Below are 15,370 nucleotides of genomic sequence, written 5' to 3' on the forward strand. Positions count from 1 at the left end.
GGACGATACATCTATCTCTGTATCTTCACTAGTATGTTATGAAACCGGTTGCGAAAAATGAAACAAAAATACACATAAAAGAATATATTATAAACGTAGGTAATATGCGAACACATAATAATGCCAATTCCTTTTGACACTTTACAATATTAATTTTATGGCACGAATTACCATTAATAAAATTTTACAATTACCGCTATCTACATAGATTAAAAAAATATTAACTTTTTTTTATATAAAGCAATAGATATATGGTTACATAGTAACCGTTGTAATCTGTTTTTAATACATACCATTTTTAGTTAATAAACTTGGCACATTTTTTGTCGAAATAATTATGCATAATCCTATATATAAAGCTTGTACTATATAAACAAATAGAAAAATAGATATGTTTAATTAATGTTACTTTTATAACTTAATTTATTTTTAAATGAATTCTGAATAAAAAATATGCCAAAATTTTCTACTAAGTAAGCAAAATATTAAAAAAAAGCATGGATCACCTGTATCAAAGGTCAATGTTTATAAAATTATATACTTATATTTTCTAATATTATGAGAACAAGTCTAACTTGAAAGGCTTAAAGATATATACATTCATAATAATTGTTAAAAATGGTATCAAGGCACCCTTATGGTGCGACTTTTTTTAATGATGCAAAACTATTCTGCAATTCGTGCATACCAATAGTCGTTACTGAGGCCACATTGCATATTGGAATTTTAATTTTTAAAATTAATAACTAAACTATATCTAATATATTAGGCCAACATAAAGGCGAAAAATATCTATAAAAATTCGTTATTAGCAGTCTTATGTCTGAGAGATATCGTACAACTTTGACTTAAAGTTATACAAGGGTTATAAATTTTTCATTATCTAGTGCCGCCAAAATGTTTACTACCATAATATTATAGTAATATCGTACTTAGAAATTTATATAGAATAAATTATATCGTATGAAGTAATATAAAAGTATATAAAAGTTATGAAAAAAGGAGTTATATATTAAAGGTAAGTCATATAATATTTAGTAGAGTATATAATAAAAATGGAAATAATAAATCTGTTATACAGAAAAGTATTGAAAATAAATGTGCCATATAGTTAATTAGGCGACCTCTGTGACGTAATATGAGAATCGTACTAATCCTTATTTAAGCAGAGCAACATTGCCACATAATTTATTTATTATTAATACGTGTTATTGCAGAGAATTGAAAGTACATTTTACGTGTGCCGTGTAAAATACTATATACATTATTTTATACGATGCCGGCCACTCCTAAGGCACATGCCTTTGGAGGTCAATGCCCTATCAATTATATTCATATAGAATCGATATATCGATTAATGAAACTATTAACCTTCTTTTAAAATCTGTAAATAATTTTACAACATATTTGATAGCTATACCTATAAGAAAATTGCGTGATCACACTTCCATTATTGATTTAAAACATTAAAATAACATTATTGAAAGAAATTATCATCAAATTGTAATACGCCTCTTATGGTTGAGAATTGATTCATAATAAATATAACTATATAAGCTGATATACATTAGAAAGATAAAAACCTTTAAAAAATGAAAACATTTTTATTTTTTATACCACAAAGATGGCAAACAAGCATACAGCCCGTTTGATGATGAACGGTTACTGTAGACTATGAACACTAGGGATATCACGTGCGCGTTGCCGACTATGAAGAAAACTCAATATACCCTTTGTGAAGAATCTCATAACGTAGTTTCTAGGGAAATCCTCAGCTCGGGAGCTCATTCCACAGCCTGAGCATTCGTGAGAGACAATTTCTCTGAAATCGCAGTGTACGTGACCATTTAGGTTCAAGCATGTGAAGATGAATTCCCTGTCGATGACGAGCGGTGTGATGATAAAAGGTGGCTGTAGGCATCATTTCAAACAATTCCTCAGAACACAACACACAAAGGGAGGCAAGGTCTCGCCTCAGACTTATGGGCTTGATATCGCCTGTGAGCTTGGGATCGTCACCAATTCTTATGGCCCGACTCTATTGGACCGAGTTCAGAGGACTAAGCTAATATCCAGGTGCTCCGGCCTACAGATGAGAGCAGTACTCAATGAGAGGCCGTACTTGCGATTTGTACAACAATAGTCTTTGTATCGGAGTGATGTACCGTTTCACTCTATTGCGCACCCCGAGCTTTTTGGACGTCGGCTTGACCCTATATAGATGATCTCGGAACTCTACAGTGCTGGAGATGTCGACACCAAGGATCCTAATATTTTTGGAGATGACAATTCTTGCTTTTTTAATGGTGAACACGCAACCTTGAGCCTTAGATAGATTAAATTGGACTATATTTAGTCGTCCCCAATCGGAGACTCTAGCAAGAATACTCTCGATTTCAGACACAACTTGTTCGCGGTTAGTCTCTACAACGATGTGAGGAATATTTGCACGGCCCGTGTAATAAGAATTCCCAGTATTATCATCCGCATAACAATGAATGTCGACCGTAGCCAGCAAATCGTTGATATGCAGCAAAAACAGCGTTGGGAACAACACAGAGCCTTGCGGGACGCCAGCATTAATGTCCATGCTGTCGGAGCTACTATCGTCAACCACGGTTTTAATGCATCTGACGGACAGAAAGCTGGCAATCCATTTGCATTATTCCTCGGGGAGGCCGTATACCAGATCTGATCGAAAGCCTTTGCTATATCTAGGCCAACCACCAATGCCTCACCCTTACTTTTAACGGCAAAAGCCCAACGGTGTGAAAGGTATACTAGAAGATCACCAGTTGAAAGATGGTGGCTAATACCGTATAGGTGATCGTTCAACAAATCGTGATCCTCTTGGTATCCTCCATCAACTTAGAGAGAAGAGAAGCGATGGCAGTAAGCCTATAATTCAATGGATCCGATCTGTCTCCCTTTTTAGGCACAGGGTGTCGGACTTCTAGTCGGACGAAAATCATTCTGTGGAGTATGATAATGCGAACATATTCCTCTAAATTATTAATGGACATAAAAAGGCATATTACTAACCTCTTTGGTGGCTAACCGAGCTGCCCTATTCAACGTTACATTGCAATGTGTATGTAATGTTTCTAAGCACTCACTCTGTTTCTTTGTCCATTTTGTCTCCATGGCGACCGAAAAAGCCGTACAGGAAAAGGTGCATAATAAACTTATTAATATACACATTCTAATTCTTAATAGATCATTGGGTTGTTCTAGTAGGTATAAGAAGTTGAAATTCGGATCGTCGAATAGAATCTTCTCAACGACGTCGGCGTGTTCGGGTAGATCTTGCAAGACTATTATCAGTAGTCCGACAATATTTAGTACTATACGTGGTGTTTTTGTATCTGAAATTGATTCAAAATAATGATTTAGAATTATTCATCTATAAATAAATGATAATATGATAAATTCTTAACAAAATTTGCGATTTTTAATACTACATAATATTAATGCTAAATGGGATGATATTTTCTATTACATGTATACTGTGCAAACAATTAAAACTTTTTTAATAAAGTTTATAAATCTGCATTATTTTATATATTTTTCACAACGCTTTCCAACCGCGTTTATCTACTTTCATTCCTTCCCTTTCTAGTATAAAAATAATTAAAGTAGATAGACATTTAGAATGTTGAATACGCATCGACCCAGAACTATAGGAACAACAAAGAAGTAACAGCATTCGTGACTTACATTGGGCCATGAGCGCGGTGAAGACTGGATATGCTTTATGCTCTGATAGCGCAGTAGCCAGTTGACGTGCACCTCTGCTTGAACGCGCGCACAACCACGAACACGCCTCCACCATGCGGCATACGCCCTGCAGTCTGCACATAGAAAATGCACAATTTTGTTTCCAGTATACAATCAAAATGAGAATAGGAGTTACTTTCCGCCACGTTATGACGTCTTAGCTGTCAAAATAAGGGGAAATGGGATATGGCGTGAATTTACAGGGTACAGAGGAATAACATCCGAGTCCTCAGGAATGGCAACACATAGGGGGTATCATGGGCGAAACAGTATACTTTGTTATGTCCATGGTACTGCTCATGTTTATAGGCGACGGTTACCACTTTCAATCAGGTGGGCCGTCAGCTTGTTTGCCATTCTAAGTTGTATAAAAAAAATACACTATAACTTGTCACCGCGTTATAGAAACTATACAGGCTCATGCAAAAATGGGACGAAAATATGTAATATGATTATATATATATATATATATATATATATATATATACACGTTTTCTTGCGTGGACAAGACTTATAATTTTGTAAATTATGAATAAATAATCTGTATCTGTGTCCTTATACAACGTTGTAAATAGTCTGCCTATATGGTAATGTTTTATATCTTGATGCAATTTATTCATACTTCAGTTCATTCTTCATTCTCCGAGAACAAGTCACTATGTTTATTTACTGAAGAATAAGTCAATTATTCGAGGACTTTTTTTTATCTAGATCATTTGTAATAACAAATATACATAACCAAAAAAATAATAAAGTCCATATCAATATAATAAATAAACATATATGCAGATTGTAACATAAAGTTTACTAACTAAAAAGATCATAAGAAATACCTGTCTTCCGCCACGTCATCTGAGTTGCTACTGTTTTTCATTAGTGTATTTATAGCAGCAACGAAGTTGAACACCACTTTAGCCTCGAGGTAAACCTGATTATACGAACAAATACATATATAATTTAAAATATGCAAATCAGATAGGCAATAATTTTTTTTTAATATAATAAAAGTCGAGAAAACCACTTATAAGAAATTGAAATATAGGTACTATCACGTAGTACTTAGGTATTATTTACGTTATCTCAAGTAAAAATGCATGGTTACTCTAATATATTTATATAAACACATCTTTGACTATGTAATTTTTACCTAAATAAAATATACAACTAGGGACGAAAACTTTATAAGCTTATACTTTCTCGTGCTCGTAAAATTCATTATATCAAGTGTAGACGAATTAAAGTAAATAAAGCGATTTATTTTCTCTTCACAATTCATCACACTTAAATATAATAAAATTAGCTTAGCTTTAACGAATTATAAATATAACTGTGAGAAACTGGTGTCTGAGATAGGTATAAGAATACCTGAATTACAAGTCACCACCGCCTCACTCCGCAGGGTTACTATGTATTCGTATTTTGGTGTGTTTTCAATATAATAGATATTGTTTTTTTTACAAAGAGATAATTTTGTTCTATTTTAAATCTGGAAGTTGTGTTTGCGCGTGTGCACGTATATGTGTGTATGTACGTATTTATTATTAAAATTTAGGTCATTAAGATATTTTGTCAAACCTTTGGGGTAAGTAAAGCCTCTGTAGCATTATAGACAAGTGTTTTGAACCAAATAGATACAGAAAACAATGTATAACTACATTTGTGAATATAAAACAATAACTACATGTTTTAAAAAAATCATTAAAATCAGCTAAGCGGTTTCAGAGATTAGCTTGGACGGGATTTTTATATATAAAAAAATATTGAATGTAATTTTTAAACATTGTTATAAAAATGGAATTATATAGTGAGATACAAACATGTTGAATATTAAGCAGTGTATGTCTAGGCAGCGAGTGGACAAGCGCAGGCAGGGATAAGAGCGCGGCTACAGCGCCGCACACACGACCGCCTCCCGCAGTCCGAGCCCTTGCTGCACTGCCTACTACACCTATTACCATGCTCACCTGAAAAATTGAGGTATCACTAAACACATTTATTTTTTATTTTTTATATAACTTGGAATGGCAAGCTGACGGGTCACCTGTGATGATGACTGGAAAGTGGTAATAATCAACCATAGACATGAACAGTACCATGGACATAACAGAGTACACGATGTCGCTCATGACACCTTTCATGTATTGCCATTGTAATTTCATTGTCATATCCCACCTTGCAAATCGAAAAACAGCCATGCAAACAAATGAGACAAAGATGTTCAAGCAGATGACATTTATCAAATAAAAAAATTACAGTATGCGAGCAATTATTAAGTACATACTCGTACATAGATTTAGATATCAAAGTAAGCCATTCCCAAATTTTTCTACATATTTTGATGTTTTTTAATCGCGTCATATTTTAAAGTAAATACAGAGATATGATAAGAGAAATTAAAAAGAATACAAACCATATTAAGTTGAGTAAGTGATTCGGCGTCGCCATCCATTACTTCATTTATATTGGAATTCAGAAATGCTTCCCATTCTTCTAGTTCTATGGAAGATGGTTCTTTTGCTGTAAAGTAAGAATATTATAATCAACCGACTTCAAATAGAAGGAAGCTTAAATTTAGTTGTATTTATTTTATGTTTGTTACCTCATAACTCCGTTAATTCTAAACCTATTTGGAAAATAATTATTTCAACTGAAAGGATATATTTTCAGCATTGAAATTGTATTAAAATCTGTTAATTTTTACATCAAAATAACTAATTGTCACAAAAGAAATGAGTGCTTTGTAGGACATAATCTTTAATTATAATGTTATATAATTATTATCATAATTTGATATGTAATAGAAATAAATAGTTATTGATATTAGTTTTAGGATAAAACTTATGTTTATGCTATTTTTAACTCTATTTCTATTTTATCTATCTAATCTATTTATTATTTTACATAGATATACTTAATTTCATTACATTTATTTCATATTTATCATATAATTTTATACAAATTGTGTAAGTATAACATAATTCAGTACATAAACTCATTACCTTCATGTTTTTCTTCTGGTTTAAGTATATTGTCATTGTTAGCAACTTCTTTATCATCTGATGTTTCCTCGATAACTTCACATTTTTCACTATCCTCATCCTTCTCTTCTTTAGAGCACTTTTCTTTATCTGTATTAATGATACTTGGTATTTCGACAGTTGGCTCACTTGTACGCCTTTGACTATCGCCTTTGTTTTTATCCCAGCTTCTACTGAAGTGAAATGACCTTTTAATACTTCTTGTTAACTTATTTCCTCCACTTCCAAATCTAAGTTTATCTCTTGAAAACTGTAATATCTTTTGTTTATATGATGGTGGGACACTTTTGCTAAGACCTGAACTAATATCGCTACTACATTTGGTCGAACTTTTAGGATTTTCTAAACTTTGTGATGCAGTATGTGTTTCTATTGATTTCGCTTTTTGTTTTGTCTGAATTGCATTGTTGCTGTTACCACTGACTGCTTTTGATTCTTCGACACATTTGTCTATATTTTGTTTTTCTTCATCTATTTTATCCATTTTATTTAAATTACAATCATTTTGTTTTTTATTTGTCGCTATTAGTTGCGCCATATTCTTTTCAAGATTACAAACAACGAGGTTTGAATTATTCATCACATTATATTCATGACGGAGTAACTTCGCATTGACAGCAGTTATTGGTTGTGCTTGGTCTTCGTCATCAGTTTTGAGACTATCGCGAACACTAAAAGCACTTGTGGCTCTAATACTGTCGTCGTCTGACATGGGCACACACTCTGTAACTTGTATAACACCACGTACATTTCTTAGATCGTGTTCTCTAGTATTTTGTTTTAATGACTCACTTTCTAGTTTCATAGTCCTAAAATTAAAAACTATATCTTGCAATTTTGTTATAATCATTCCAAATGATAATTAATACCTACATATAATTTTAACTAGTATTATAATATTTTGTTAATTGTGTTAATTAATCCGCTACAAAACTCTTCTGGCAAGGCATACCTTATTGCAATATAGTGTTTAATAACTTCATATAATTATTCAACACTACACATATGCAATTAAAAATACTATGTATGTGCAGTCTCCATTGAGATTGTAATTGTAGACATCATTAAAAAAATTACATAAGTTTTAAAAATAATATAGAAATTATTATTAACAATATATGAGACAACACTTTGTACGTTTATAAATTTTGTATAAAAATACAACCTTTTATGCAAGTTGACAATTTAAGTAGCATTACCTTGCATTGCTATTAATTTTATCTCTCTGCAGTTGTTTAGCTTCTTGTTGGCTGTGTGTTAAAGGTTTTGTAAATGGTGATTCACTTTGTACATCTTCTGGTAGTATTAATACATGACCAGCAACAAATTCATGTTTCAAAATCTCTGGCCAACTTAATCGCTTCAGAGGATCTTTATGCAGCAAACCCTGAAATTGTAAACATTATTTCAGCATTATAAAAGTAAAATTAGGTTAAAATTAAGTACACAGATCATCATTTAAATGTAATCATTTTTCACTAGTGTTCTAACAGCATAAACCAAGAGTGCAGAAAAAGGAAGTAATCATCTTATGACATAACTAACTTGGCTAACCCACCATTTTTTCCTATAATATTGTAATAAAAAAATAAGTTTAATTCTTTTTCGCCGTTAAGCCTCTCATGTGGACCGTTGTACTTATGAGTACATACTGTGTGTCTTACTGTATTCAAGAGTGCATTTTTTCATTTTTTTTCACACACAGCGTCTATTGTTGGATCAACTATCAATTTACATTAGTCAATAATTGTAATTACAAATTAAAAATACCTGCAGAAAGGAGCGTGCTTCTACACTAATGAAGCTGGGCCATTGAACAGGTTTATGTCGAATCATCCGAACTAGTTGCCAAAGTGATAGAGTACAAAATGGAGGTTGCCCAGCTATCAGTTCATACACAATGCAACCAAGAGACCAGAGATCGGCCTGTAGATATACAATTTTCCAAAATTTTTAAATTATTAGCATGATGTTTACATTAATAATTTAAAACACACAATTAGTTATATAAATATATATTTCAAAAATATAATTTATGATAAATTAAAAATAAATTTTATGATAACTCTCAAGACTCCAGAACACAGTTGGTCTTTTTTATCAGATATATTATATTATATAGTGTGTTAATTAACTAAAACTATTCCTTAAAACTACTGTTAGTATTCATTAATAGATTCCTAGAAAATAATTTTATATGATTAAAGACAAAACCTACTACCAGTATTACACAGAACAAGATATGTACACATATTTTATGTAGTGCCTATTATATCGATACAGGTGTTCTTTTTTTTAGAATTTTATTTTTGTTTCTAATTTTTTTTTCTAGGGAACAAATTATATACTAACATTAATTTTAAGGAATAAATTTTGTAATTAAAATACTATATGTTATATTTAATTCAAACTGATGTCATAAAAGTCCACATTAAATAAGAATTTAAAATAAAGCTAAGTTTGACCACATCCCAACCTAAACAATATCCATTACTGTATCGAAGATCTTCGATTATGTTTGGATTACAGAGAGGGTGTGGTCAGTTTGAAACAGGAATTCAAGTTTCAATACTTTATGAAATAGAACCTATTATTTATACTGTGGTATTTTTACAATAATTGTTAGATATAAAGATACATTTTAAGTCATTTATAAAAATCCATAATTACGTACCAGGTGATCATATGGCTTTTCTTCAATTAATTCAGGAGCCATATACAGTGGAGTGCCTTTGATAGAGGTAAGAATATGAGTAGCATTTGTCATTATCCGAGCTAATCCGAAATCACACAGCTTGGCCTGACCATTACTGTCTATAAGGACATTCTGAGGTTTTAAATCTCTGAAAGATTTTTATTGAAAAATACATTAAAAAAAATTACAGGCAATTATAATAATTTACTGCAGTCACTCATGTAATATTGTAATAATAAGGTAATATTTTCATTACAATTTGAAAACATTAAAAAAATGTGCAAGCAGGTATAAACCACCCAATATTATTAAATATAACAATCTTATTTAAATTCTATGATAAATACAATTTGTTAAGATGTTTGAAAGGATGACTGTTTTTTCTTAATCATGCAAATACATAAGCATATGTACAAAATTCATGGCAGTTTCACTCCCATACATCAGAATATTATAAAATCATAGGATACAAATAGTAATTAACAGTTTGTCACATTAACTAACAGATAATTTAAAATTTTCTTCTAAACAAAACAGCAACTTATATGTTAGTATAATAGGTTAATGTAATAATAATTTGAATACACACAAAGGGAAGACTAACTGAAATTGCTTAAATTATCCACCTGAAACTGTAACTAAAATCATAAGTCATAGCCATGCAATAAACTTAATGCAATTTTATAAACATTAAAAGATACTGTGGACTTTAAAAAAGTATTTGGATTTCTTTTTATTTCATAAAATTTATGACTTTAAATTTTACATGTACAATAATACATTTACTTAAACTTTAATACACAATATTGTATATTGTGTATTAAAGTTTATTATAGTGTATTAGTGGAGTGTATATAATAGTGGAGTTAAAATGACAAATGTTTTTATGCTAGTCAACCTTTGGGAAATTATAATTACATTAGATTCAGCAAATAATGAGGTTTCCTTTGTTAACAAAGTTATTTTATTTTCTCATTCATAATTAACAGAAACAATAAAAAATTGGTAAAAATATAGTAATGTACTTAATATATTAGTAAATTACTATACAATAAAATCAAGCTATTTGCAATAAAATCACATTACCTGTGAAGTACTCTATGTGAATGTAAATAATATAATGCAGATACAAGGTCCCATGTTATTTTTTTCACTTGCTCTTCATTTAAACATCCTTCTTTTGCCAATATACTATGCAACTCTCTCTCAGCATATTCTGTGACAACGATTAATTCAGATTCCGTATCGAAACTATCGATCATGCGTATTATATTAGGGTGCTTCAGTTGCCTTTGAATATCACATTCTTGCCTCAAATTTTTCAAGTCCTTCGACGACCGACCTTTCTATTAAACAAAATATCGTAATTATTATATAAGTAATATTTTATACTTTACATATAAGTACTGGGAATTTCTTTCGCTTAACAAACCTTTCTTATAACTTTTAGTGCGACTACAGCATCAGTTTCCTTGTGTTTTGCTTTAAAAACACGTCCAAATGATCCTTCACCAATAAACGATATAACTACGTAACTTTCCATACTTCACAGATGAATAACGATTGGATAAATATTATAAATAGATATGTATTATTTTCGATGTAGTTTAACAATCATTATAGTTATAAATAATAAATATTTTTAAATGTTAAAATAAACTTTACAATTACATTACTGGTAATAGATAATAAAACAAGTTGACAATTGTCACTGTGACAATAACTGTCAGTGACATTGACACTAACAAATAGAAATACCATAGATTAAGAATAATACAATGTTATTCTTAATTTATGGTAGTGAATCAGAGATTTTCTTAATTTGTCTCTAATAGTTTTGTTCTTACAGTGTGATATTCAATTTACGATTATATACAGAATCGATAAATTTAACAATAGAATGTGCATGGTGCAGTACTGTTTCATGTTCCCATTTTATACTCAAGTGTAATAACATTTCGTCTCGTTTTTGTGATTGCATTTCCAGTCCGTTATACCCGTTATTCATAAAAAATATGAATAACGGTAAGAATTATATTAAAACATACAAGTAAGAAATATACAAACTACCAGTCCTATTACTAACAATATATCCTGTCAGATCGACCTCCACGTGGTTCCCCCTGGAAATTATCGTGCTGAATTCCAAGTGTATTCATCACAATGGGCTAACTAATTTGCCTCTTCAATCTCACCTATCATCTCTCTTTGGTGCCCCGCCAGTATATACCGTTATCGCAGGTGAGGTATCATCTTTAAAAAAATGCCTATTATAAGAACATTTAAACATTTTAACCCACAAATTACTATATTATTTTATGAATATAAATGCAATTTGTTTATTCTTCTGATTCATATTTTAGATCATAAAATATGAATCAGAAGAATAAAGAAGTTGTTGTTGTTGTTGAAAATTTGCTTTTAATTATGAAGAATTACATTATTATAATATAAGATGCACACCCATCCCAAAGACATAATCAATCAACATTCTATTTATTTAAATTAGTCCATGTCAATTAATATTTTTATATATGTGTATAATCGTTTTTTTATTAAAATAGTAATTATTATATGTTTATAATTGTTATTACAAATATATATATATATATATATAATAGTAAGAGTAATGTATTTGTGAAGACTTCTAGTTATTTAGTCTGTAGCACTTGACAAGTATGCAACCTTAGTTTGCAACATAATGACGAAAATCCATCAACCAATATAATATTTAATAACTTATTGAGTGTTTATGAATAACGTTCTATTACAATCGTTCCTAAAGTAGGTATTATTTGACATTTTAACTAAAGAGTTCTTTAAAGCTACAGTTAGATTTTTTTATCAATACGACTTTAGTTTGTGAGCAATTACAGAACATGTACCCGTAAACATAAAATAAGTGTACCATTCTATAAAATTATTTATAATGTTTTTTTACCTTTATTATATTTTATTAAAAAAATATTGTTCATTTTCTGTATTTTTGTTTGAAGGAAGTTCTCAGGAATGGCAACGCATGGGAGATATCATGGGCAAAACAGTATACTCTATAAAGAGAGATCATAAAATTGTACGTCTTTCACGTAATTACGGTTTAAACATTGATCTCATTAAATGTAATATTATAGAACAATCAGAAATATTTTGTATAGTATTATGTAGAAATTAATCGAAAGAACTATCTGGTTTAAATCAAATAAAATTCCAAACGTCCCCGAATTGAAATTAAGACTGTAAAAAAGAACGCAACATATTTACATTACACGTATACCTACTTGTGTAATTATTTTCTTGTCTCCTTTTTATGATTGTCCTTTCAGTCTTACAGTACGCGAGTACGTAAACAGTTTTAAACTAATTTTCCTGGTCTATTTATTCTTATCTAACATTTATTATTCTGTGGTTTTGTTTACAATAACTTTTGTAACTAAAAAATAACCTGAAGAAGTTAACTTTTTGTCTTTTTTATGCAGGTAATAAAATAAAAGCATGTTCGAAACTTAAATGTTTAATTATAAACAAGTTTTATAATATGTAACAACTTCTATAGTTATATAATATAATTTTAGGTCCACAATTTGAACATTTTATTTAAATAGTTATTGTTATCATAATAAAAACTGTTCGGAGATAGTTATACTAACTGAAAACACTTTACATAAACGTTCACAGTGTTGGCTCGAGAGATAAATTTAAATTTATAAGATTTATAGTTGTATTTACTGGTAGCACTGTTTAATTACCATTGTTTTGTTAATACAGACAGTTGGAATCTACTGGCTATCTCTTTTCGCATTCGCACTGACAATAATTTTTGGTTTTGTTTTCAAGCGCACAGTGACGATATATATACAGATATTCTGAATAATATACCATCTTGAGAAAATTTACTGAGTTTTTTCGTATTCACTTCCATTTTTCTTTGTGTATCATAGTACAAGCTATGTCTAGTTTGAGGCTAGATGGCGATGTGTAATATTTTTATTATTTTGCCGTGTGATCCTAGCATAGAATGGGCCACACCTTTTCGCGTGGGTGGTGACTAAGGGACTAAGGGAGATTAATGGTTAAGGGATAGGCAGCAGCGTCACTCTTAAAACATCACCGAAGCCTAACCGCGGTAGACAATCCGCCTGCCAAGCATAGCAACAACTGACAAAACTCTTCTTTGGGAAGTGGTTTATGTTTAGAAATGTGCGGCTGATACAGCAATAACATCATCTCTCGTCGGTACTTCGTCAGCGTATACGGTTAGCACAGGCAGGATTACCAATCTATTTTCATTCATTAAAATAAAAAAAGAAAATCGTCTCTATATAAACGAAAGAGGGTTTGTAAGTAACAACCCTATTATTATCAAAAAAAAAAAAGTTAAAATAGCTCTTTTTAACTGTAAAACAGTGAAGATTCCTGCATGTTTTAAACATTTTGTATAGGTTAGTAATTTTTTTTATCATATGATTTTACATACATAATAACTGTAGTACTAGTGTACTTACTTATTACAAAAAAATGAAAAACATTACATATTTTTTTACTTACTTAATTATATATTTGTAATTATAATAAAAACATTCTAGATTTCAAAACAATGTAACTAATGTATGTAACTTAGAAAACAAGACTTATTAAGATCCTAAATTAAACTCAGGGAACATGCAGTAGGTAAGTATCGACACTCACCAAAAGATTAACCTATGTATTCGACAGCGGTAAGATTATATTGATGGTTTGTTTTCTGATCGCTATTTATACTCGATTATATGGCAACCAACTGTATGAGATAGTAACCGAGATCGCATATACAATAAAACACGGACCAACTGCGCTCACCAAGACTCGGACGAAAGCATTATTTCACGTTGAAACATATTATTCCACAGCCGTGTACGATCTTGTAAACAAACGAGACAGAACGTGGGCGTATGTGTACATTAGGGATTTAAGTAACTCAGATATTTTGTTATTCTTGCTTTTTTTTTAGAAGAAAGCGTGGAAAGTATGCGGTAGAAATGCATATAAGATTAACTAGACTTGGCATATTTTTCACAAAAGCGCCAGACTAATATTGCTACGACAATCGCAAATTAAATTATACTTACCTATTACTATTTTAAACAAGAACCTTTATAATAGACCTAACTTCCCATCCTCTATCTACACAGTCTCATTACCTCGTAGTCCCGTAGAAATTGCGTGAAAAATTGAAGCACGTGTCGTGAAATAAATATATATTCTTTATTGCATTTGTAAATTACATAAATAATACATTTATAAATATTGTGAGCAAGGATGAACTTATCTCTGGAAAAGATCTCTTCTAGACAATCCAATACAGAGGGAAAGCATGTCGTTAGCGAACGAGTTAAGTGCACGAATGCTGTATGAACAATTATAAATACTGTGAATATGTATAAATACTATTATTAATCAATACATACAAATAATAGTTAAATGGAAAACTAATATATATTAGAATATTACATAAATACATACATATAATAACTACCTACCTATATAATAAATGTTAAAATAAATTAATACAATCCTACCTTTTAAAAATGAAAAATAAAGATTACGAATCATAGGAAAAAAATACAATTTAAACTTTTTCTTGAAAGAGGTAATAGAAGGAATCTCTTGTATGTGGGGAGGGAATTTATTCCATAAAAGCACAGCTCCAGTTCAGTTCCCCATAAAATGTAGCCTACATAAAGGAAGTTCGACGGTCTTGGACTGAATCTGACAGGAGCGCTTAGGACTTAAATTATTATAATTAGTAAATACTTAAATACTCTGTCTCTGTATTATTGTGCATTTACTCGGTGACAGTATTTTATTATGCTTTATTTTTCTT

General features: G+C 30.5%; 1 protein-coding gene across 1 annotated transcript; it reads right to left on the minus strand.

Annotated features, from left to right (window-relative positions):
• Positions 1–346: 346 nt before the first annotated feature.
• On the minus strand, positions 347–11,211 carry LOC113517450 (serine/threonine-protein kinase fused). Its single transcript, XM_052894698.1, has 11 exons — positions 10,943–11,211; positions 10,597–10,856; positions 9,490–9,658; positions 8,586–8,741; positions 8,015–8,202; positions 6,777–7,624; positions 6,188–6,294; positions 5,595–5,741; positions 4,611–4,705; positions 3,718–3,851; positions 347–3,365 (listed from the first exon to the last, which is right to left on the minus strand). Exons 1-11 carry the CDS (start codon positions 11,051–11,053, stop codon positions 3,013–3,015), a joined length of 2,568 nt encoding a protein of 855 aa, XP_052750658.1. The 5' UTR covers positions 11,054–11,211; the 3' UTR covers positions 347–3,012.
• Between the last annotated feature and the right edge of the window lie 4,159 nt (positions 11,212–15,370).

This window comes from Galleria mellonella, unplaced genomic scaffold (assembly GCF_026898425.1).
Source record: "Galleria mellonella isolate WM207_F2 unplaced genomic scaffold, CSIRO_AGI_GalMel_v1 utg223, whole genome shotgun sequence".
Classification (NCBI taxonomy): domain Eukaryota; kingdom Metazoa; phylum Arthropoda; class Insecta; order Lepidoptera; family Pyralidae; genus Galleria; species Galleria mellonella.

Coding starts and splice junctions, on each gene's coding strand:
- LOC113517450 (XM_052894698.1), bottom strand. CDS start 11,053: ATGGAAAGTTACGTAGTTATATCGTTTATTGGTGAAGGATCATTTGGA. Junction 7,625..8,014: donor AAAATTAATAGCAATGCAAG/GTAATGCTACTT, acceptor TTTTAATTTTAG/GACTATGAAACTAGAAAGTG. Junction 3,366..3,717: donor CACCGCGCTCATGGCCCAAT/GTAAGTCACGAA, acceptor AATCAATTTCAG/ATACAAAAACACCACGTATA.